Source organism: Papio anubis, chromosome 9 (assembly GCF_008728515.1).
Source record: "Papio anubis isolate 15944 chromosome 9, Panubis1.0, whole genome shotgun sequence".
Classification (NCBI taxonomy): domain Eukaryota; kingdom Metazoa; phylum Chordata; class Mammalia; order Primates; family Cercopithecidae; genus Papio; species Papio anubis.
This window is the reverse complement of record NC_044984.1, coordinates 99,160,112-99,179,953: the sequence shown is the minus strand read 5'-3', so window position 1 is coordinate 99,179,953 and position 19,842 is coordinate 99,160,112. Positions and strand designations below refer to the sequence as shown.

The window sequence follows — 19,842 nt, the reverse complement described above, 5'->3', positions numbered from 1 at the left end:
ACAGAGTCAGAAAGGTTGAGTAACTTGCCTAAAGTCAGCTAGTAGACAATAGAGAAGGGCTGTAAAGAAGCGCTTTTAACCACCGTGCTATACTTGCCAACTTGTCCAAAACCAGTGAACATTATCCTTTCTAGTCCCAGATTTCTTTCACTACTTCAGGGATTTGAAAATTAGAAAGTCTCCCTACTCTAGGTGGATCAAAGAAAAAAATCATTTATCTGGTCCCAAAATTCAAAGCATCACAAAAGTCTTTATATTCCTGATATTCTAGAAAATATTTATATATAACACCTTCATGTTTGAATAGTCTTTTAAACTATTTCCATTTTATGGATGTATCTATGTCTGTATCTATAACTACATAGATGAGCCATTTCTAAATGCATTTACCTTCTAGTTATTGGTCTTACTACTGAACTGAAATTTTCCTTGACAAGTCACAAATGGCCTTATAGTTAGTAAATGAATGGTCAGTTTTCCATCTTTATTTTATTTGATATACCTGCAGCAGGAGACTGTTAAATAATTCCTTATTTTAATTTTTATTTCCTTCTTCATAATGTCGTCCTTTTTCACAGGTTTATCACATAGAAAAAGTCTTTTGGAAACAGTACAATGCTATTAAAATATCAAAATTATTATGGCTATTAGGCTAGAATGAGATCTATATGAAAAGTTGAAGAAAAATTTTAGTACCTGTAAACATACATGCTGTTTTTTTTTCTTGTGAAATGGAGATATTCTTGTCAACTAAGTATTTCTTCTTTTCAAGCATGGTTCTTGACTTAGACATATGCGGTTCCTTCCAGAAGCCAGTGGTTTAGGCTTGTGGCCATGTTTCATGGGCTAGGAATGTCCAGGCAGCAGGAGTAATCTCTGGTGTTCTTTTCTAGGTATTTACCTTGCTGTGGATTGCTGACTGGATGGTCCATCACTTCTGGAGGAAAGGAAAGGACCCGGATAGTTTCTCTATCCCCTACCTAACAGCATTGGGTGATCTGCTCGGGACAGCTCTGTTAGCCTTAAGTTTTCATTTTCTTTGGCTTATTGGAGATCGAGATGGAGATGTTGGAGACTAATAAATTCTACAAACTGCTCTCAAGTTACCAATGAAGAAAATACATGACAACCACTTATGGCTCTTTTTCAAAACTCTTAAATCAGTGGTTTGACTTTTGCCAGGGTAATCTTCAGTTGGCCCTGATTCAATTAAATGGCCTTAATTTTTTTTTAAGGAATTTGTGTCAAAACCAGAATGAAGAGTATTTGTGCTGCTTTTCATAGAATAAATAATTTGACATAGACATAGATATAAGCTCCAGCTCTGAAATTCATTAGGAAAGAATATAGGATGTTTATAGTGAATAATTTTAAAACCACAAACATAGCAGAAATGTACTGTATTATTTAATTTGTAATGCAGGATTAGAAGAAGCAGAGCTCTAGTTTAGCCTTTCTTGTCTCACAGATGTGCTGTATCCCAGGCATACTATAAAGCGAAGGGTGCCCAACCAAGCTTTGAATCGTATTAACAATGCCCACCTCTATGCTAACTGAGGATAAATTTACCAATTGCTCATATTTAAACTGACCTAAATATGTTTTGCTGAGCATAAGATAAACTCACTTTTACCTCCATCTAAAATTACCCTGTGCTGATGCCAATTCAATTTCATTTCTGCAAGTTCTTGTCAGGCTAACCTTTAAACATCGAGTGATCTTGAGAGATTGTTAATGAGAGCAGTGGGTTATTTTTTGATCGTTGATTTGTTGGGAAAATGTTGAGGTGTTTTAAAAAATGTAATCTTCAAAAACAGAAGATAACCTGAGATGCATTTGTAGAGACAAGACGGTATGAGAAATTTTGTGTGTGTGTGTGTGTGTGTGTGTGTGAGAGTGTGAGAGAGAGAGAGAGAGAGAGACTTCTGATGAAGAACTAAATCTTGGATTGCTGATAGCAAAGGGCATAGTGCTGTTGGAATATCAGCAATATAGTTATTCTTAAACACATTTATGTTTTTGTCATTTGGTCCAAAAATTTTGCTACTGACCAGAATTTACTATTTGTTACCTATATTCTTTTCTTTTCTTTTTTTTTTTGAGACAGAGTCTTGCTCCGTCACCCAGGCTGGAATGCAGTGGTGTGATTTTGGCTCACTGCAACCTCCGCCTCCTGGGTTCAAGTAATTCTCCTGCCTCAGCCTCAGCCTCCTGAGTAGCTGGGATTACAGGAATGTGCCACCACGCCCAGCTAATTTGTTACCTACACTGTAATTAATAATTTCTTATTTTAAAAAGTGGTACTATTTAATATAATCAAGATAGGAGATTTAAAATGAGCAAGTGATTCATTTGCTCTTTTAAAGAAGCCTGTGACTTACCCTTTTAAAAAAGAAGTTGGTGGGTTACCTCAATTATTGTTCATGCTTAAACATATCCATTTGTACAGGCTTATTTCTACATGGGACCCTATCATATATATTTCTCAAATATTTTTTCTAAAACTCTGGCCTATATTCTAAACACTTGACCAACACCTTAGTTATTGAATAGGTAACCATTTTTAAAGCACATATAGTTCATTTTTTAAAATTCAATCTCAAGACCGTTAGATATTTAATAATTTAAGCTGATAAGGGTATCAAAATGCACATTAACTTTGATCATCATGATTTAAGTTGTAACTTTGTGTTATACAAACATTAGGTTGTTTATAAATATATTGGGAAAAGTATTCTTGTTAAGCTCTTTTAAATGAGGGTACTGTGGTTTAGAGTTATATATTTTTGCTTATTTTTAAACTTTATTCCATTCTGCCTTATAATGAAACTTTTAAGGCAGAAAACTGAACTAATTATAGAATTTCTCCTTTGGAGAGTTATAATGTCACATAGTGAACATTCTTATACAAGAAAGAATAAGTTTAAGTTGAATATTTAGCTGCAAAGATTTTTTACTTAAAAAAATCCATGAATAATATCTTTGATTTTATTGTAAAGCATTTGTAAATTATTTACACTTTGGCTGTATGATTCATAAACGTTTATGTTTCCCAATGATTTCTATTTTGATTTTTTAAAAATATACAGGGCAAGCTACATTTGAAAAGCATTAGTCAACAACTGTATTGTATTACACATTCCACTATACATTCCAGCACACAATATTATTTAATACTCACAGTAGTACCTGTGAAATATGTCAGATGGATGTTCCTATGTCTATTTTACAGCAGAGGAAACCGACATTCAGAGAACTTGCATTTCTAAGATTGTACCACTGCAAAATGACCAAATTGTGAAGTCCCTAACATCCAGGTTTTCATAATGCCAGTACTCTTTCTATGACACGTTTATGGCCCTCCAAATATACCAGGACTACCTAACTACTTCACCGAGAGGAAGCCAACTGGAAAACCAGAATTTTTACAAGTACAATAGAGTATTACTACATCTTTTCAATTTCAGACAAAGAAATCTCCATTTATTATATCCTGATGGTGAGTATTGCCAGCTCGAAATTATTCACATTCCTAAGACAAGGAAAATATAGGTAAATGAAAATATTGAAATAAAGAACAATGCCTTAATTTGTAAAATCTATCATTGCTACCACCCTGCCCAGGTCTGGCCATTTGCCATAAATGCTGTTAAATAAATATAATGACTGATAGAGTTCCGTCTCCTTTCTCTTTTGCTACCCAACCTTGGTTAGAGCAACCAAATGCCTAAAAGGCATGTAATAGAAGAAAAAAAAATTAGTTACCAATTCACTGATTATAAAAGGGATGTAGATTCCTTTAAATTATGACTGACCTTTTGAAAGCCTTCACATAAGTAAGCAACAGATAAAATGACTCATTTACCCACAACAGTCATCTAGTATTAGTCTTAAGTAGTGTTAATTCACTGTCTTTTTATACAACATAAAAACTTCTGCTTTCCAGACTTCTTCCTTTTCACTAATTTATCAGCCACTTTATTTATACACAGATAACACTTTTAAAAACATTTTTCTTTCTTGCCCATTTTTTTCTTTCAAAAATAAAGTTTCTTAGAACCTGATAAAATGGAAACTTATGGTAATATATCTTCTGGGAGATGTCCAAAAATTCCACACCATAAACTATCAATGATGTAGCCAAATAAAGGCCATTCAAAAAAATCTTTCAGTAATTGGGCTTCCTTGCCTTATATCTATGGTATAGTGTACCCATTTATAATGGGGTTCTGCCATCTTCGAATTGTTTTAAACTCAAATAAGAATAAAATTTAAGAAATAATTACCCAGTCTTGTTATGCTTACTTCTTGATGAACTAGAGAACATCAAGCCAGTGTGGAAATCTCCCAGAGGAGACTGGGGTAATTTATGTATACATATGATACCCCCAATGCATTGCTTTACTACTTTTTGACAGTCAAATACTCTCCTCATTTCCTCACTCCTCTCATTATCCAACTTACATTGCTTGGTTCATCACTCCATACATCTGCAACTGCCTCTCTCATCCTGGCAGGACAGAACACAAACTCTGGATAAAGACAGCTCTCTGTTTTGCCTGTACCTGAGTGCTCAATATGGCTCATGAAAAACACACAACTCCTCTGACAGATGTTTAAATTTATAACCTCAGATATCAAGTTAACCCTCAACTACCCAGCAACCTACTCTATTTCTCTAATGACTTTACTTTCTGAGATAGGTCTTTGTCCCCAGCACTTTACTGAAACCAAACTTGTTGTCAACCTAGATAGTAAACAGAGGTAAGATTTCTAAAAGGAAATGATATTCAGGAATAGGCATTGCAATGTGAATACATGTGCCACAGTGTTCTCATTGCATATGAACTACCTGCATATTCAGGGAGGTAAAGGAAGGAGGATTTTTTAAAGAAGGATTATGAATTATTTTGAGATAATTATCCTTGGCTACAAGGATCGATAGCAAGCATGATGCCAGTCTGAGGTTGAACAGGCATTTGCTGGGCAGATACTCTCACAGAAGTATTTTTTGTGTGTAAGGTTGCAATGGCCTTTGTACAACGTTGTGGTTTTTGCAGTCTTTTGTGATAGTTTTTGTTATTGGGCATTTATGCATGAGAAACCTTTCTTCACAGCCTTCTCTGGCTCTATTTGTCAGAGTTTTATTAACACAAGTGACTCCATTATGTTTCTGACAAGTTTCACATTTCCCCCTTTTGATCAAGATATTTCTCCAAAAGCATCACTGACCAACCATCCTGTATTTAGGTGTTGATATCCCCTGGTTCCAGGATGGGCCTGTCCTGGGTTGCTGATCTGGTCCTATGTTAGAGGAAGTGAATGGTGGCTAGGAGTCAGTGTCAAAACCCTATTATCCACATTTGAGCAACAAGGGAGGTTTGCAGGGAGTGGATCTCAGGCTAAGTCTATCTGGAGTCCATTATTAAGTTCAGTTTTTTCTGTTCCATAGTCGTTTGCTGTTGTCTCAAAGTGCTGGGCCAGCATTGTTCTGTTAGGAGTTCTACTTCTGCAAAAATTTAACAAGTAATAGTGCAAACTTTAAAAAGGAAATAATAGTAATACGAAAATCCCAGTTTGCATATAATGGTTTTGAGCTGTGAATCTAGGCTTAAAGGCAACCAATTGAATGAAGGAAATGACCATAGGGAATTAGGTAAGACCTGTTGTAACCATGTGGCTATGTTTTTATTTTGCTTATATGGGTTTCAACTTTCCCAGAGGGATTTATCCGGGTACAGCATGTAATATTTGCAATAGCACAGACATTTTCTTATTTAGCCAATACATAATATAGAGCTATTCATCACCTAGTATCCCATGACTGGGTTGAATTAAAGCAAAAGGTGAGCACTAATTGTATTAAGGATGTTGCCAAAGTCACCCAATAAGTGGGCTAAGGAATCTTTTAGATTAGTTTCTGTCTAGTTACTGGCAGAAGCTACTGATTAAGAAATTTAAATTACACCATTATCCTGCCAAGTGAAAAAGGTAGCAGTAAGGGAGGTCAGGGTCTTGTTATGATATAGAGTCTTGTGCCAATATCTTGGGAAAAGCTGTCTACAGCATGAAAATGTCAATTTCTTATCCTGTTTGCAGTCTGAACGTCTCTGGTTATGGCATTAGGCAGTTTGGTGAACTTTTTGTGTGGCCCATACATCAGGCACAAGACTTGTTCCTTAAAATGTATCATTTCAGCTTATAGAGATTTAGGAACAGAGCAGTTCCTGTTCTTAGTAATTCCGTGGAAGAAAGTTGGATTAGAGGAATATAAAAGAATTCAGGATCTAGTCTACTCTATAGGTAAATAAGAACCTGAAAACAGTGCACAGAGCTACAATCTAATAGCAGATGTATTATAGCTTTTTCTTTATAAACATAACTTTTTCTGCCTATGTTGATCACACAGGAACCTCAAATTTAAAAACCTCTTGAGGAAGCCAAACTAAGGAAGACTTTAGATGTTACCTACAGTCCTAAGGCTCCTGAGCCTGCCAGGAAGTGAGTTTTTATTCACTGTAAGGCTGAGAACCCTTGAAGTCAGGCATTCTGTGCACATTCTCCAATCTATATAAGTCAAAGCCTGGGTAATATAACCAGTGTTTTCATTGTATACAGTTATAGAAAGCAGATTTTTACTGAATTTATGCAAATAACCATGAATTGTTCCCACATTTTGGAGGCATCAAGTAGGTAGAAAAGCAAATGCTTCCATCTTTGTTCACACAAGTATACTTTACCAAATTTCTGTAAACTATGGATAACTTAAGAAAAAAAAAGTTCCTCAAATCCGGAAAATAAAACATTGAAGAACCAATAATGTTTCAAATAAACATAAAAACATCTTCATCAGTTACTTAATCTTATGTAATTAATTTTTGTCTTGCTTGATTATCGGTTTTATGAACCCATCAGTTTCTTCATTCGCGTTTTGAAAATTTTTTATGTAGTCCATTGATCTTAACAGTTACTAGAAATCTGTATTTAAGGCCGGGCGCGGTGGCTCAAGCCTGTAATCCCAGCACTTTGGGAGGCCGAGACGGGCGGATCACGAGGTCAGGAGATCGAGACCATCCTGGCTAAAGCAGTGAAACCCCGTCTCTACTAAAAAAAATACAAAAAAACCAGCCGGGCGAGGTGGCGGGCGCCTGTAGTCCCAGCTACTCGGGAGCCTGAGGCAGGAGAATGGCGGGAACCCGGGAGGCGGAGCTTGCAGTGAGCCGAGATTCCGCCACTGCACTCCAGCCTGGGCGACAGAGCGAGACTCCGTCTCGGAAAAAAAAAAAAAAAAAGAAATCTGTATTTAAGAGTACTTGTTAGAGTATTTTTCATGAAACTAATTGCAAATGCTTTTGGAGAAAAATCAAAACAATAATTGTGAATGACAGAGACTTACAATAGCCATGATTATAAATCTGACTTTGGTTCATTATAATCAGCAATTGACAAGAAAATTTGGTTATTTTGTGGCATATAATATAATAACCAGAATTATGGCCAAGAAGATACTAGATTTCTAAGAGTTTTATACATTTTGGGGCCATTCATATCAATAACATGCCCATTAATGTAACTGAAAGAAAACCTAGCATCACTTATCATTTGACAATATTTCCCATACAATTTACTAAGCAAGCCTAGTCACTTAATGTCTCTACAAGATGAAAGATACATCCTTTGAGGCTCTCCAGTGGCCCACATGGAAAATCCTGAAGTTAATTCTAGGTCAAAAAGATTTAATTTAGAATGTTGATCCTGGAGAAGCCTGCCAAAGATGTCAAAAAGTTCAAAATACTTGATCAAAACAGGTCACTGGGAAATAATAGCCAGTCATTTAACCAGACTGATAATCCAAAGACTTCAAATGCAACACAGGAAGTTTCATAAATGTAAAAAATAAAATTAAAAAAGGCAACTTTTTCAAAGCTCAGTTTTTCTACATAATAATAAAAATGAAGACAAGAGGAAATTATCTTGATAAAATATAAAATATTTGCTTTTTAGGCCAGTTACCAAAAAGATAAAGAAAAACCTCCTCCAGTGTAACTGCTTCTCCTTATGGGAAGCCTATTTAGATAATCTGGAAGTCAAACCTCATGAAAGGGTACTTGAACTTAATCAGACACAGGAAGAGTGTACCCAAGGTTATGAATGTATACGATATTATAGAGAAATGTAAACAAGAAAACCAGTACCTTGAGCAGGGGAATATATGTGTCTTAGTAACATCATCAGAAGTTTCCTGGTTACATGGAACAATTCAGACACATTAAGAAAAGTCAACAGAATTAAGTTATACTAGAAGAAAACACTAATTTTCCAGGCCTTCAAGATAAGCATTTTACTGTCAGGTTATAACGACAGAGTTAGAGCTGGAGAAAAAAGTTAAGGAATGACAAAAAAGTTGAAGGAGAGAGAGATCATCTCAGTCCTTCTCAAGCAGAGAAAGAACAGGAGGCAATGATGGTATGACCTGCAAATCACATGTCCCCAGATACAGCCAAAGTCGAACTTCTGAGAAATAGATCTGAGAAGCTTCAATAGGAAAACTCTACCTTGATAAGTGAAATTACCAATCTGAATAAAGATAGCATTTTCAGCCTGAAACTAGGGACATTAAATGAATGTCAGGAAGAAAAGTGGCAGAAATAGAAATTGTCTACGGTTTAGAAATGGCTGCTAAAGAAACAGATTTTAGAATTAAAAATAAAAATCTCTTGTAATTTTTGCTAAGAGCAGATCAATAATTCGAGAAAACCTTGTTATTCTAGCATAGACCAAAAATTTAATTTTGTGTTAGTGTATTTTTAATATCAAAGCTCAATCCTTAGAAAAACTTACAAATAATTCCCTTCTAATTGTAACCAACATGATTACACAAAAATTCCTTTTATAAATTCATTCTTCACAAACCTTATCATGATTTACTCAGACACTCGATACGCTTAGCTTTTTTGCTTTGTCCTCTACTTCCTGTTTCTTAAATAACCAGTCATTTGATGTTAGGACAAAAATATGCCACTCAAGATTCTTTCTCATACAAAATTACTCTTTTCCTCTTAAAATTCCTTACCAAAAACATGTCTTCACTGTCAAAGTCACCAATAGCCTCCACATTGCCAAATCCAATGATCAATTTCTAATAAGAATTCTTAACTTATTTAATCTGTAAAGTCATTTAACAGAATCTCCTTCCTTCTTGAAATATTTTCTTTACTTTGCTTCCAAAAGTCTGCCCTTCGCTTTCTTTCCTTACCTTACTAAAAGCCCCGTCTCAGTTTGTTTTGCTGGTTGCTTCTCTTGTTCTCAGTCTCTAAATGTTGGAATGCTCTAGGACTCAGTTTTATCATCTCTTCTCTATCTGCTTTCTTTTCCTATGTGATCTTACCCATCTTATTGTTATAAATATCATCTGTACTGATTATTCCAAAATTATCTAGTCCCAGCCTCTCAATTGAGTTTTAAATCTGTATTTCCAAATACCTGCCAGACAACTCTACTTGAACTACTACTAGGTATCTAAAGCATTTGAACACTGTCATCCACCTTGATCTAATTGACATCTATAGAACACTTTATCCAACAAATGCAGAATACAGGTTGAAGGTTAATCTCCTTAGCAAACAAAGAACTTTTATAAATCAAGGGAAAAAATACCAACAACCCAATAGTAAAATAACCAGAGGAGAGATGGTTCACAGAAAAAAATCTTTAATACCACTCAAAAAAATGCTAATTAAAATCACACTGAGATACTACTTACCTATCAGATTGGCAAAATTCAAAACTGGATAAAACATTCCCTTGGCAAGGCTGTAGGGAGACAAAATTGCTGGTGGTAGAACAGAATAAAAGCTCTGTAGTGGGGAATCTGGCCATATATAACAAAATTACAAATGCACTTGTCATCCTATTCTGTAATTCCACCATTACTAGGCAAGGAAAGGCTGGACCCTTTGCTGCATGATTTATAGCAAAGTTTGGCAAATTTCAGCCAGTGGGCCAAATCCAGTTTGCTGCCTGGATAAATAAAGCTTATTAGAATTCAGCCATGTCCATTCATTTCCATAAGGTCTGTGGCTGCTCTCTCTGTACACAGTAGAATTGAGTAGCTTCAAAAAAAAGACCATAGAGCCTGAAAGCCTAAAATCTTTACTATCTGTCCCTATACACACACACACACACACACACACCCCTACCCCTTCTTTAGAGTGAATTCCTAATTTCTAAATCTAGTTTCTAAGTCTCCCCCCGATACTAAGACCAGCTGGGGTCAGCAGCGCCATCTGGGCAGGGTGCCCCAACTTGGAACTGATCCTGTATGGTATCCAGTTGGCAGAAGCTCCTACCTTACAGTTTTGTAATTTGCCATCCAAAGCCTGAGACTGGCCAGTGGGCTGGCAGTGGGCCTAGTTTCTGTTTTTCCCCTTGCCTGAGGTCCACCAGAGACCAGAGACTCATGCCTACGGGGTAGTTCCAGGATTCTATGGCCAGCCCTTGTTCCAGGAAGGCAATTTGATGAGTTGATTACTCTTACTGACCAAAATGACATGTTGATTTTGTGTGACTCTCATGTCAGACACAAGGCAAGTTGAGAGCTCTGGGCCACTGACTGTCCATAGTTAACCCTTGGACTCAAGCCATAGCTGTCTCATGTCAGCATTCTGGCTGCCGCGTTGCCTCCCATCTAGAGCATTCAGGTCTGACACGATGGTAGCAGTCACCCTTTACCCTGTGCACACTTCATCACTTGCACTCAGGGAGGTTTCCCCACCCCCTCTGCTGGCTCTAGAGCACATGTCAGGCAGGTCTCTAGGGATGGCTGTCCCTTTCTCTTCCAAAGGTATTCAAGACCACTGCTCCACAGCTGGCCCTTTCAATTGGTGTCCTTCTTGCCTGCTGTCGATGTGGTGATGTCAATGTGGTACCATTTCAATACAAATAGGTTCTGAAGAGCCCTGGCATAGAAACTAGTAACAATATTGGTAACTTTTCCTTGCAGTGGGAGACAGGAAATTAGCCAGGAATAACATTTGACAATAAAGAAAAAACACAAAAAGATAGTATCTGGACACTATGAAGAATCTTCATTTGCACTTACTGGACAATAGCCAAATGTGTAAGTACCTCTTTTCTATCCATTACACTAAATCTTCATCGATAAGCTTCAAATGGGTTCAAGAATTTTGCAAAACAGTTTAAAGCCAAATGGTCTATGAGGGCAGTGGCCCTGCAAAGAATATTTGTCTGGAGCTCCACACATCCTAGGGGCTGCCCTGCATCCAACTTTTTGAAATCTATTCTACAGATATTTCCAGACATATATGTAATGACATACTTCAAGATTATTTATTATAGCTTTGTTTGTAATAACAAAAGATAAGACAACAACTCAGGGCTCCTAGTGGAATAAATTATGGTACATCCATACAGTGGAACATTATGCAACTGAGAGACAAAAGGAACAGGAAATATCTTTACAAATGTATATGGTAAGATCTCCAGGATACATAGTAAGGTGAAAAAAGCAAGGCATGGAACGGTGTATAAAATATCTTCCCTTTTTGTAAGGTTGTGAGAAACAGGGTATTTCTCTCATTGGGAAATAAACATTTGAGCAAGAAACAATGGAAGAAAAATCAGGAAACTGAGAAAAATGATTACCTATAGGGGACAAGGCATAATAAACTGAATGGGAACAGGGATGAGGACAAGACTAGTCAGTGTATATTTTATAGATCACTTTCATTTTTGAATGATGTATCTCAAAAAATCATTTAGAACTTTTATTTTTAAAGAAAATTTATTTTTAAAGAAAAATATATTCTTTGCTCTATTGATATACCATTGTAGAAATCGGTCCTAAGGTAATAATCAGAATATACATTGCAGCAATTTTCAGCTTTAAATTTTTCATTTGAAAACAGACAAGCTGGGACTGGTGGCTCATACCTGTAATCCCAACACTTTGGGAGGCCAAGTGAGAGGATCTCTTTTTTTTTTCTTTCTTTTTTTTTTTTTGAGACAGAGTCTTGCTCTATCGCCCAGGCTGGAGTGCAGTGGCCGGATCTCAGCTCACTGCAAGCTCCGCCTTCCGGGTTTACGCCATTCTCCTGCCTCAGCCTCCCGAGTAGCTGGGACTACAGGTGCCCGCCACCTCGCCTGGCTAGTTTTTTGTATTTTTTAGAGACCGGGTTTCACCGTGTTAGCCAGGATGGTCTCGATCTCCTGACCTCGTGATCCGCCCATCTCAGCCTCCCAAAGAAGTGAGAGGATCTCTTGAGGCCAGGCATTCAAGACCAGCCTGGGCAACACAGACCCCATCTCTAAAAAAAGAAATTTAGCCAGGCATGGTGGCATGCACCTGTAGTTCCAGCTACTTGGGAGGCTGAGACAGGAAGATCACTTGAGCCTAGGAATTTGATGTTATAATGAGCTATGATTGCACCACTGCACTCCATCCAGCCTGGGTGACAGAGCAAGATCCTGTCTCAAAAAACAAACAAACAAAACAGACTTAAAGTTCAAAAAAAATGGGTACTATATATTATAGTCAGTAAATTTATATTTTAAAGTTCATTTGATGAGTTTAGAAAATATTAAATAATGTGTAAAAAAACACTGAGTACAAAACTTTATCTGGAATGACACTAATTTTTTAAGACACCAAAATATTTTAAATGTTTTGCTCTGGATGATGTGATTATGGATTTTTTTTCTTTTTAAAACTCTTCTGTGCTGAACAAATTTTCAAAAATGAACCTGTTACTTTTATATTTATTTTTTTAATTACTTAATAATTATTACTTTTCTAGACAATAGATCCCCAGCTCAAATAGTAGTTAACTATTGTTTTGGGTCTTAAAAAATAAAAAAAGATTGATTTTGTCCTGTTTAGTAATGAGTACCTGATGTTTAAAAAAATGAACATCCTTTTTATTCGTACAGATGAGAGAAAATATTCCATAGAAATGGAACATTTTAGTACTTAAAGACACTGGGGTATTATTAGTAAGAAGAAATAGTGAATAAATATGGGCCTAGAAGAATAACATTTTTCTCCCTATCATCTGTTCTTTAGGCAAGTGATAATGTTATACTAACATAGGCTTCTGACTTCTGATAATTACCACAGTCAGCCTTCTCTGGTCCTTCTCCCGGATCACACCAAACTCCATGGATTTGGCACAAAACCAATCATGTCTGGCTTACTACAAATCCATGCTGTCCAGCTCCACGAACTTGGCCAGAGGGCAGTTTCAGACTTTCTCTTTTCCCACCCTTTCTCCTCCACTGCCCTTAGCAGGTGGTTCTGACTCCAGGGAGAAGGCTGAGGCCTCTGGATAAGCTTCCTCAGTTACTCCTTGTCCCTGCCTTGACATGCCCATATTGTTTCAAGCTCACCCTTCAACCCATTCATTTCTACCACATTTCCTCTCTTTAGCACCAGTGGCCCACTTCTCTGCTCTATCATACGCACAAATCTTCCTTGGAAAGAAAAGCCTCCATCTGAGCTTACCAACACCACTCTACTCTTCTCCTCTTTAATTGTCAACTCTTGTACAAGAAGAGACTCCTGCCTCCTCTTCCTGGCCATTGCCTCTCTGCTTAGCACCTGACAGCCATGGCACAACTTAACTGCAAGGGAAGCTCGGGAATGTGGTCTTCCTGTGTGCCCAGGAAGAGGAAGAAGAAATGAAATTGAGTTTAACACATAGCATTTGTCTCCACCGCAGGACTTAAGACATTTTATTTGGATATTCAAGGAAGACATCGCCCAGGAGGCTGAAGGGCTTGAGGCTATTTGAGAAACAGAAGAAAGAGAAACCCGTGCAGCTAACAGACCCAGTCACTAAGTCACAATTCCAACTCCTCAGGGCAGAAAATCTAATGACTCATCTGGGCTCTGGCTTCGATCTGCTGTGGCCAGGTTAAGGAGCAGAGATCACATGGTGATTGGACCACCTCTTCAGTGCTGTGAGTCCTCTCACAGAGAGGAGTAAGAGGAAAAAGAATGATTGGCACCTCTGCAGTGCACGCCAAGCCAATCTGCAGATCATAGGGAAGGTGCCCTGAAGGTTATTTTATGAACTGCTCAAGATAGAACAGAAACAACTTTGCCTTACACTTTACACATTACTTATCCAGGCACTTGCAGGAAAGTAAAAGTTGCAAAGTAAAGTTATATAACAGAGTAAAATCCTAAAAGGTAGTGTCTACACACACACACACACACACACACACAGAGAGAGAGAGAGAGAGAGAGAGAGAGAGAGAGAATGCATGGAAAATATGTGGAAAGTGTTTCCTCAAACAATGAATGACTTTTAAACTAATACCTCTCTTCTAGATTGTTTAAGAAATGAGATACTCTTAGGTTGAATCCCTTTTCACCCTCAGATCAAAATGACAATGTCAATAGGCCAAAACCAGAGACTAAACTCAGCTCCAGACGTTTTGTGAGAATGAGAAGTAATGGATTCACCTGAATCTTGGTGAAGTCAACCTGTATTCCATGGGCAACTCTGGGCCCAGGGTTGGGCAGATAGTAAAGTGACATTTTAGGTTCAGCTTGCTTCAGGGCAATGAAACTAAAGTCTTTAAAAGCTGATTTCCAAAAGATCTTTTGCCTAAAGGCAGTAGTCAGGTAGTTTTGGGACATAGTCTCTTTTGCCTTGACTTTCTCTCTTAGTAAATTAACAGTTGATGTTTATATCATTCATTGGAATATTACTGTCATCCATATAATTGTGTCTGTGTCATGAAATTTGGACTTTATGCACACAATGATGTGCATCATATAAATCACCAGGAAGGTACGTTAAGCTAAGTACTGCTAGGAATTTGTTACACAGTTCCTTTTGAAAGGACACCATCTGAATATGAGATTCTGTTGCTGCAGCTATAAATTAATATGTATGATGCAGGCATTGCAAAGTGTTTTTTAAAGAAATTATTACTTGTGTTTTCATTGTTTGCTTTAATGGTTTCTGCTAATGGCATTTCAGAAGTTGAATGTAACAGAAACATGAAATGCCTGTTTATACGGTGGATAGTCGTGATAGATGCTGACTGGATTTGGCATACTCTTGTGATTTCATATGGCTTAATTATTAAAGAGACAGGTTTTACAGGGCCCCAATGCAAGCTGATCTAGGCCATGAGTGAAGTTAACAAGCTTTAATTAAGCATCACATGTGAAACTACTTCTGTTCTTAACACCGAGAGGACTCCAAAAGGATAAAATATGGCATTCTCAATATTCATGGTAAATGATGTGAGAGGACAAAAGATTTATATGTGAGAAAATTTAAAGCAGTTATTGGTAAGAGTAAAAATCGTGAACAAACTAAGTGTCCAGTAATAGAGAAATAGTTTAAAAACTATGGTACGTAAAATTTGCAAAATATGTATCCTCATGGACAATCATCTTTTCCAAAAACATTTAATGACATGGGGGAAAATCTCCCAATATAATGGAAGTGAAAAAAGGCATGGCATATATAGAGAGAGAATGCATAGAATATATGTGGAAAGTGTTTCCTCAAACAGTGAATGATTTTTAAACGAATACATCTCTTCCAGATTGTTTAGGAAATTAAATACTCTTAGATTGAATCCCCTTTTCACCCTCAGATCAAAAGGGCAGTGTCTATAAGCCAAAACCAGAGACTAGATTCAGCTCCAGACCTTTGGTGGGAAAGAGAAGTAACGGATTCACTCGAGTTTGCTGTGGACTCCTCCACCATCTCCCACCCAGGGATTAGAGAGAAGCAAAAAAGTCACATAGGTTTATCAGTTTTCCTAAGTCAAAGCAAAGAAACTGTAATACAACTCAAGGAGAAGTAAATGAATCCTCACAAAGCTCAGGTATATACTTTCAGACCTTATTGTGAAGAAAACAGCATCAGAACTCACCCTTATCCAGACCTTTTCCAGCTCAACTCCCAGCCGCAAGCTAGAGGCCTTCTTCACTGAGTCCGCGCTCGCTGCTGCCCCTGATAGCGTCAACAGAAACTGCAAGGAGGCCAGTGGCCACGGAGAATCCACAGGTCGTGGAATTGAGCACGTCGTCGTGAGCTATTTCTGCAGGAGTGGTGGTGTGCCCAAGGGAAAGGAAGAGGTTGGGGACACCACGGGGAGAAGGCAGAAGTGGGGATAAGTAGGGTATAAGCGAGGGCCGCCTAGCACAGCACTGAGGGCTTAGCCAGTGTTTCACACTCGCACATTAGAGTCACCTGAATCCCTAAAAGAAACACAGATGGCTCCACCCCACTTCAGATTAATTGAGTCAGCTGTGGGGCCTGCGCACCTCAGAGCCCTAGTACAGGAGAGAGCAGTGCGGTACAAGTTCAGTGAGTCAGGGACACCGCTGATCCGCTCCTGCCGCCTCCCCGGTTCAGCTTCCTGACAGCCGTGGGGGATTGATTCAAGGACTTTCCATCCTCTTTCGGGGCGCCGTGTATGTCTGCTTCAGCAAAGGGGCCGGTGGGGAGGCTGGCCTCCCGTCCTGCATTCAGTGAACGACGGCAGCCCCTCACTGTAGGCCACTGAACACAGAGGGACATCGAGGACCAGTGGAAGTCCCAGCTTTCCTCTTCCCCTAAGGTGGCTTGAGACATGCTCTGGGGACAGAAATAAGAAGGGACTCCCACAGGGCCCACACTGACTTTGAAGTGGAAGACTCGGGATGGGGCTCAGAAGAAAGAAATACGCATTGTTGTTGTTGTTTTTAATATATTGTAACAGATACAATAAAATATATACATTTTATTGTCTGTATATCATGATGTTTTGACTTCTTAAAAACCCATAAGAATGATACAATGGACTGTGGGGACTCCGGCGGGGAAAGGGTAGGAAGGGGGTGAGGGATACAAGGCTACAAATTGGGTATAATGTATACTGGTCAAGTAATGAGTGCACCAAAATCTCACAAATCATCACTTAAGAATTTACTCAGCTGGGCGCCGTGGCTCACGCCTGTAATCCCAGCACTTTGGGGGGCTGAGGAGGCTGGATCACCTGAGATCAGGAGTTTGAGACCCGCCTGGCCAACATGGGGAAACCCCCTCTCTACTAAAAATACAAAAATAAACCGGGCGTAGTGACAGGTGCCTGTAATGCCAGCTGCTTGGGAGGCTGAGGTAGGAGAATCGCTCAAACCCAGGAGGCGGAGGTTGCAGTGAGCCGAGATCTCACCACTGCACTCCTGCCAGGGCGACAGAGCCAGACTCTTGTCTCAAAAAAAAAAAGTAACCAAATACCTCCTGTTCCCCAAAAACCTATGGATTTTTTTTTAAAAAGAAAAGAAGGAACGCTGTCCAATTGCTTTACTTGGAAAAAAAAAAAAAGATTAAAAAGTTTTTGTCCTATTAAAAAAACAACAACAACACGGGATTCAAACAAAAAAAATCCTTCTGAGCTGGAGACAGACTACTCTCTATGGCTAGCCCATTATTCCGGAAAGCAAAGGACTCAGCTGGGAGCATGCCTTTGATATGCAAACTAGCCACTCCAGAGCCACATCTGCTTCATCTGGCCCATACATCCCAGGAGACAGTATTCCTTGGCTTTAGTCACCCCAGGGCCAGGTACTGGGCAACCAGGGACCACTCCTATAGTTTAGAGTCCACCAAAATTATTCAAATTAGCCAATTCTAAACAGTTTAGCCTGCCCTGCCCTGCCCTGCCTTTCCCAGGAAGCCCCTGTAAAGGCCCTGGCCGAGACTTTCCCCTTGCCCCCGCTTTCTGCCCCTTAATCATCCCATGTGGCTTCCCCATGTGACCCTGCAGGAGTGCCATGCTTCCTCTTTCTAGAATCTGTGAATACAATAAACTGTTGTTTTCCTGAGCCTCTCCTGTGTCCTCTTGTAGCCACATCTAACTGACCATCACATAAAAGAACACAGAACAAAATATACATGTAATATGTAACCAGGCATTTTTAAGAGATTGGAAGGAAATGTTCATTATCTTGCAGTGAGATTTTAGATTATTTTATTTTCTCTTTATGCTTCTCTTTCTTAAATTGTCTGCAATGAACATGTATTATTTTTGTATTATTATTGAGACGGATTCTTGCTCTGTCCCCCAGGCTGGAGTGCAGTGGCGCTATCTCGGCTCGCTGTAACCTCTGTCTCCTGGGTTCAAGTGATTCTCCAGCCTCAGCCTCCTGAATAGCTGGAATTACAGGAGTGCACCACTACACCCAGGTAATTTTTGTATTTTTTTTAGTGGCGACCTGGTTTTGCCTTGTTGGCCAGGCTGGTCTTAAATTCCTGACCTCAGGTGATCCGCCTGCCTTGGTCTCCCAAAGTGTTGGGATTACAGGCGTGAGCCACTGTGCTCGGCCTATTTTTGTATTTTTTAAAAAGCTATGTGTCCTAGAAGAGAAAGAAACCTGCCAAGAGTGTGTGTTCTAAATGAGATTTTCAAATGAAGTTGGCTGTAGTGTTTATGATAGGGGATATTAGGTTTACTTGTGGCATACTCATTGCCCAGGCTGTCTGTCACTCTCATTAGTGATAAAACCATGTTGATTGATATCATCACAGGATAGTGATTTAAGGATTTCTTGCATCTTTTTAAGGTGATTTTGGTGAGCAAGTAATCCTCTATATGACACGGCCAGGAACACACAGAACGAGAGTTCTTCATTGCATTTCCCAGGCTTCCAAAACGTCTGCAGACATATATTGGGCAAATTATATTCTAACTTGTTCTATCAACTGTTATCCAGCTTGGTATCTCCCTAAGACCTAGTGTGCAACAAAATATAGTAAATACAACTTCAATTGTGGTGTTATGTCTTGCTACTGATCAGATTATCGGACTGTACTATTTTTGGACCCAAACAAATCAACCACATCCTTTGAAATGCACCATAAGAGGTAAGATAGTGCCCTTGAGAATATTAACAGTAGGTGCCCCTAAAAGTAAAGGGTGAAATACAGGGACGTTTCAAGCCCAGTTAACCAGGTAGATGGGGTGACTTGTTCAGCCGAGGAAGACCTCGGCTCCTGGAACTACTAACTTCCAATAATAAATATCTTTCTTTAAGAGGATCTGAAGGATACAAACCTCTGTACTTTTATTTAGTATATCTTTCCGCCAACTTTTTTTTAAAAAGTATTATTTTAGAGGCAGGATCTCTGTTGCCCAGGCTAGAGTGCAGTGGCATGATCATAGCTCACTGGAACCTTGAACTCCTAGGTTCAGGTGATCCTCCTGCCATCACACCCAGCCAAAAGATGGGGGCTCACTATGTTGCCAAGGCTGGTCTCCAACTCCTGGCCTCATGTGAGCCTCCTGCCTCAGCCTCCCAAAGCCCTGGGTTTACAGGTCTGAGCCACTGTGTCTGGCCCCCTCTTTCAGTCAACTTTTTGTTGGGTAAACTGAATGCTTAATTCACTACACCCAACAAAATTTATGTTCATGTTTATACAGTTTACGTATTTTGTGTTGCCTTGGCATCCATTTTAAATACATTAGACTTTCTCATACCAAAAGCAGGGCTCAGTCATTCTTGACACTATTTCCAGTCCAACTCCCTACCAAGTTCCTCAATGTGACCCATCCAGATATCTGCCTTATACAACTGCTCCCTAGTGACCACTTCCCCATGGGACACCTAGATGCAGCCTGCTTGACTGGCCCCACTCACTCTTACACCCCACAGGGACTGTGCAGATCTGCCATAGTGATCACCTCTCAGTTACTGCATGACCTTCTGAACTTGTGCCTGCTTGGTTTAAACCCACCAATTAAAACTCCACACAGGAAACCTGTTTGGATAATGCCCAGTACCCAATAAAGGCATTGGCCCATGGGTCCCTTTTT

General features: G+C 39.0%; 1 protein-coding gene and 2 long non-coding RNA genes across 7 annotated transcripts in view; 2 read left to right on the top strand and 1 right to left on the bottom strand.

Annotated features, from left to right (window-relative positions):
* SLC41A2 (solute carrier family 41 member 2) overlaps positions 1–3,674 on the top strand; it is a 139,347-nt gene extending 135,673 nt beyond the window's left edge. For all 5 annotated transcript variants that reach the window (XM_021922840.2, XM_021922838.2, XM_031650711.1 and 2 more), the window contains one exon: positions 894–3,674. In XM_021922840.2, the coding sequence (XP_021778532.1) occupies positions 894–1,079 (186 nt within the window). In that variant the 3' untranslated portion in view covers positions 1,080–3,674. The remainder of the gene's footprint in view (positions 1–893) is intronic.
* LOC108581104 overlaps positions 1–19,842 on the bottom strand; it is a 47,071-nt gene that overhangs the window by 3,836 nt on the left and 23,393 nt on the right. Inside the window, exons 2-3 of the long non-coding RNA XR_004176183.1 lie at positions 15,919–16,086; positions 697–937 (exon numbers count right to left, since the gene is read on the bottom strand). This is a non-coding gene — a long non-coding RNA (uncharacterized LOC108581104). The remainder of the gene's footprint in view (positions 1–696; positions 938–15,918; positions 16,087–19,842) is intronic.
* LOC116268923 lies at positions 7,261–14,307 on the top strand. Its single transcript, XR_004176184.1, has 2 exons — positions 7,261–11,119; positions 13,737–14,307. It is a non-coding gene; the product is annotated as an uncharacterized LOC116268923 (long non-coding RNA).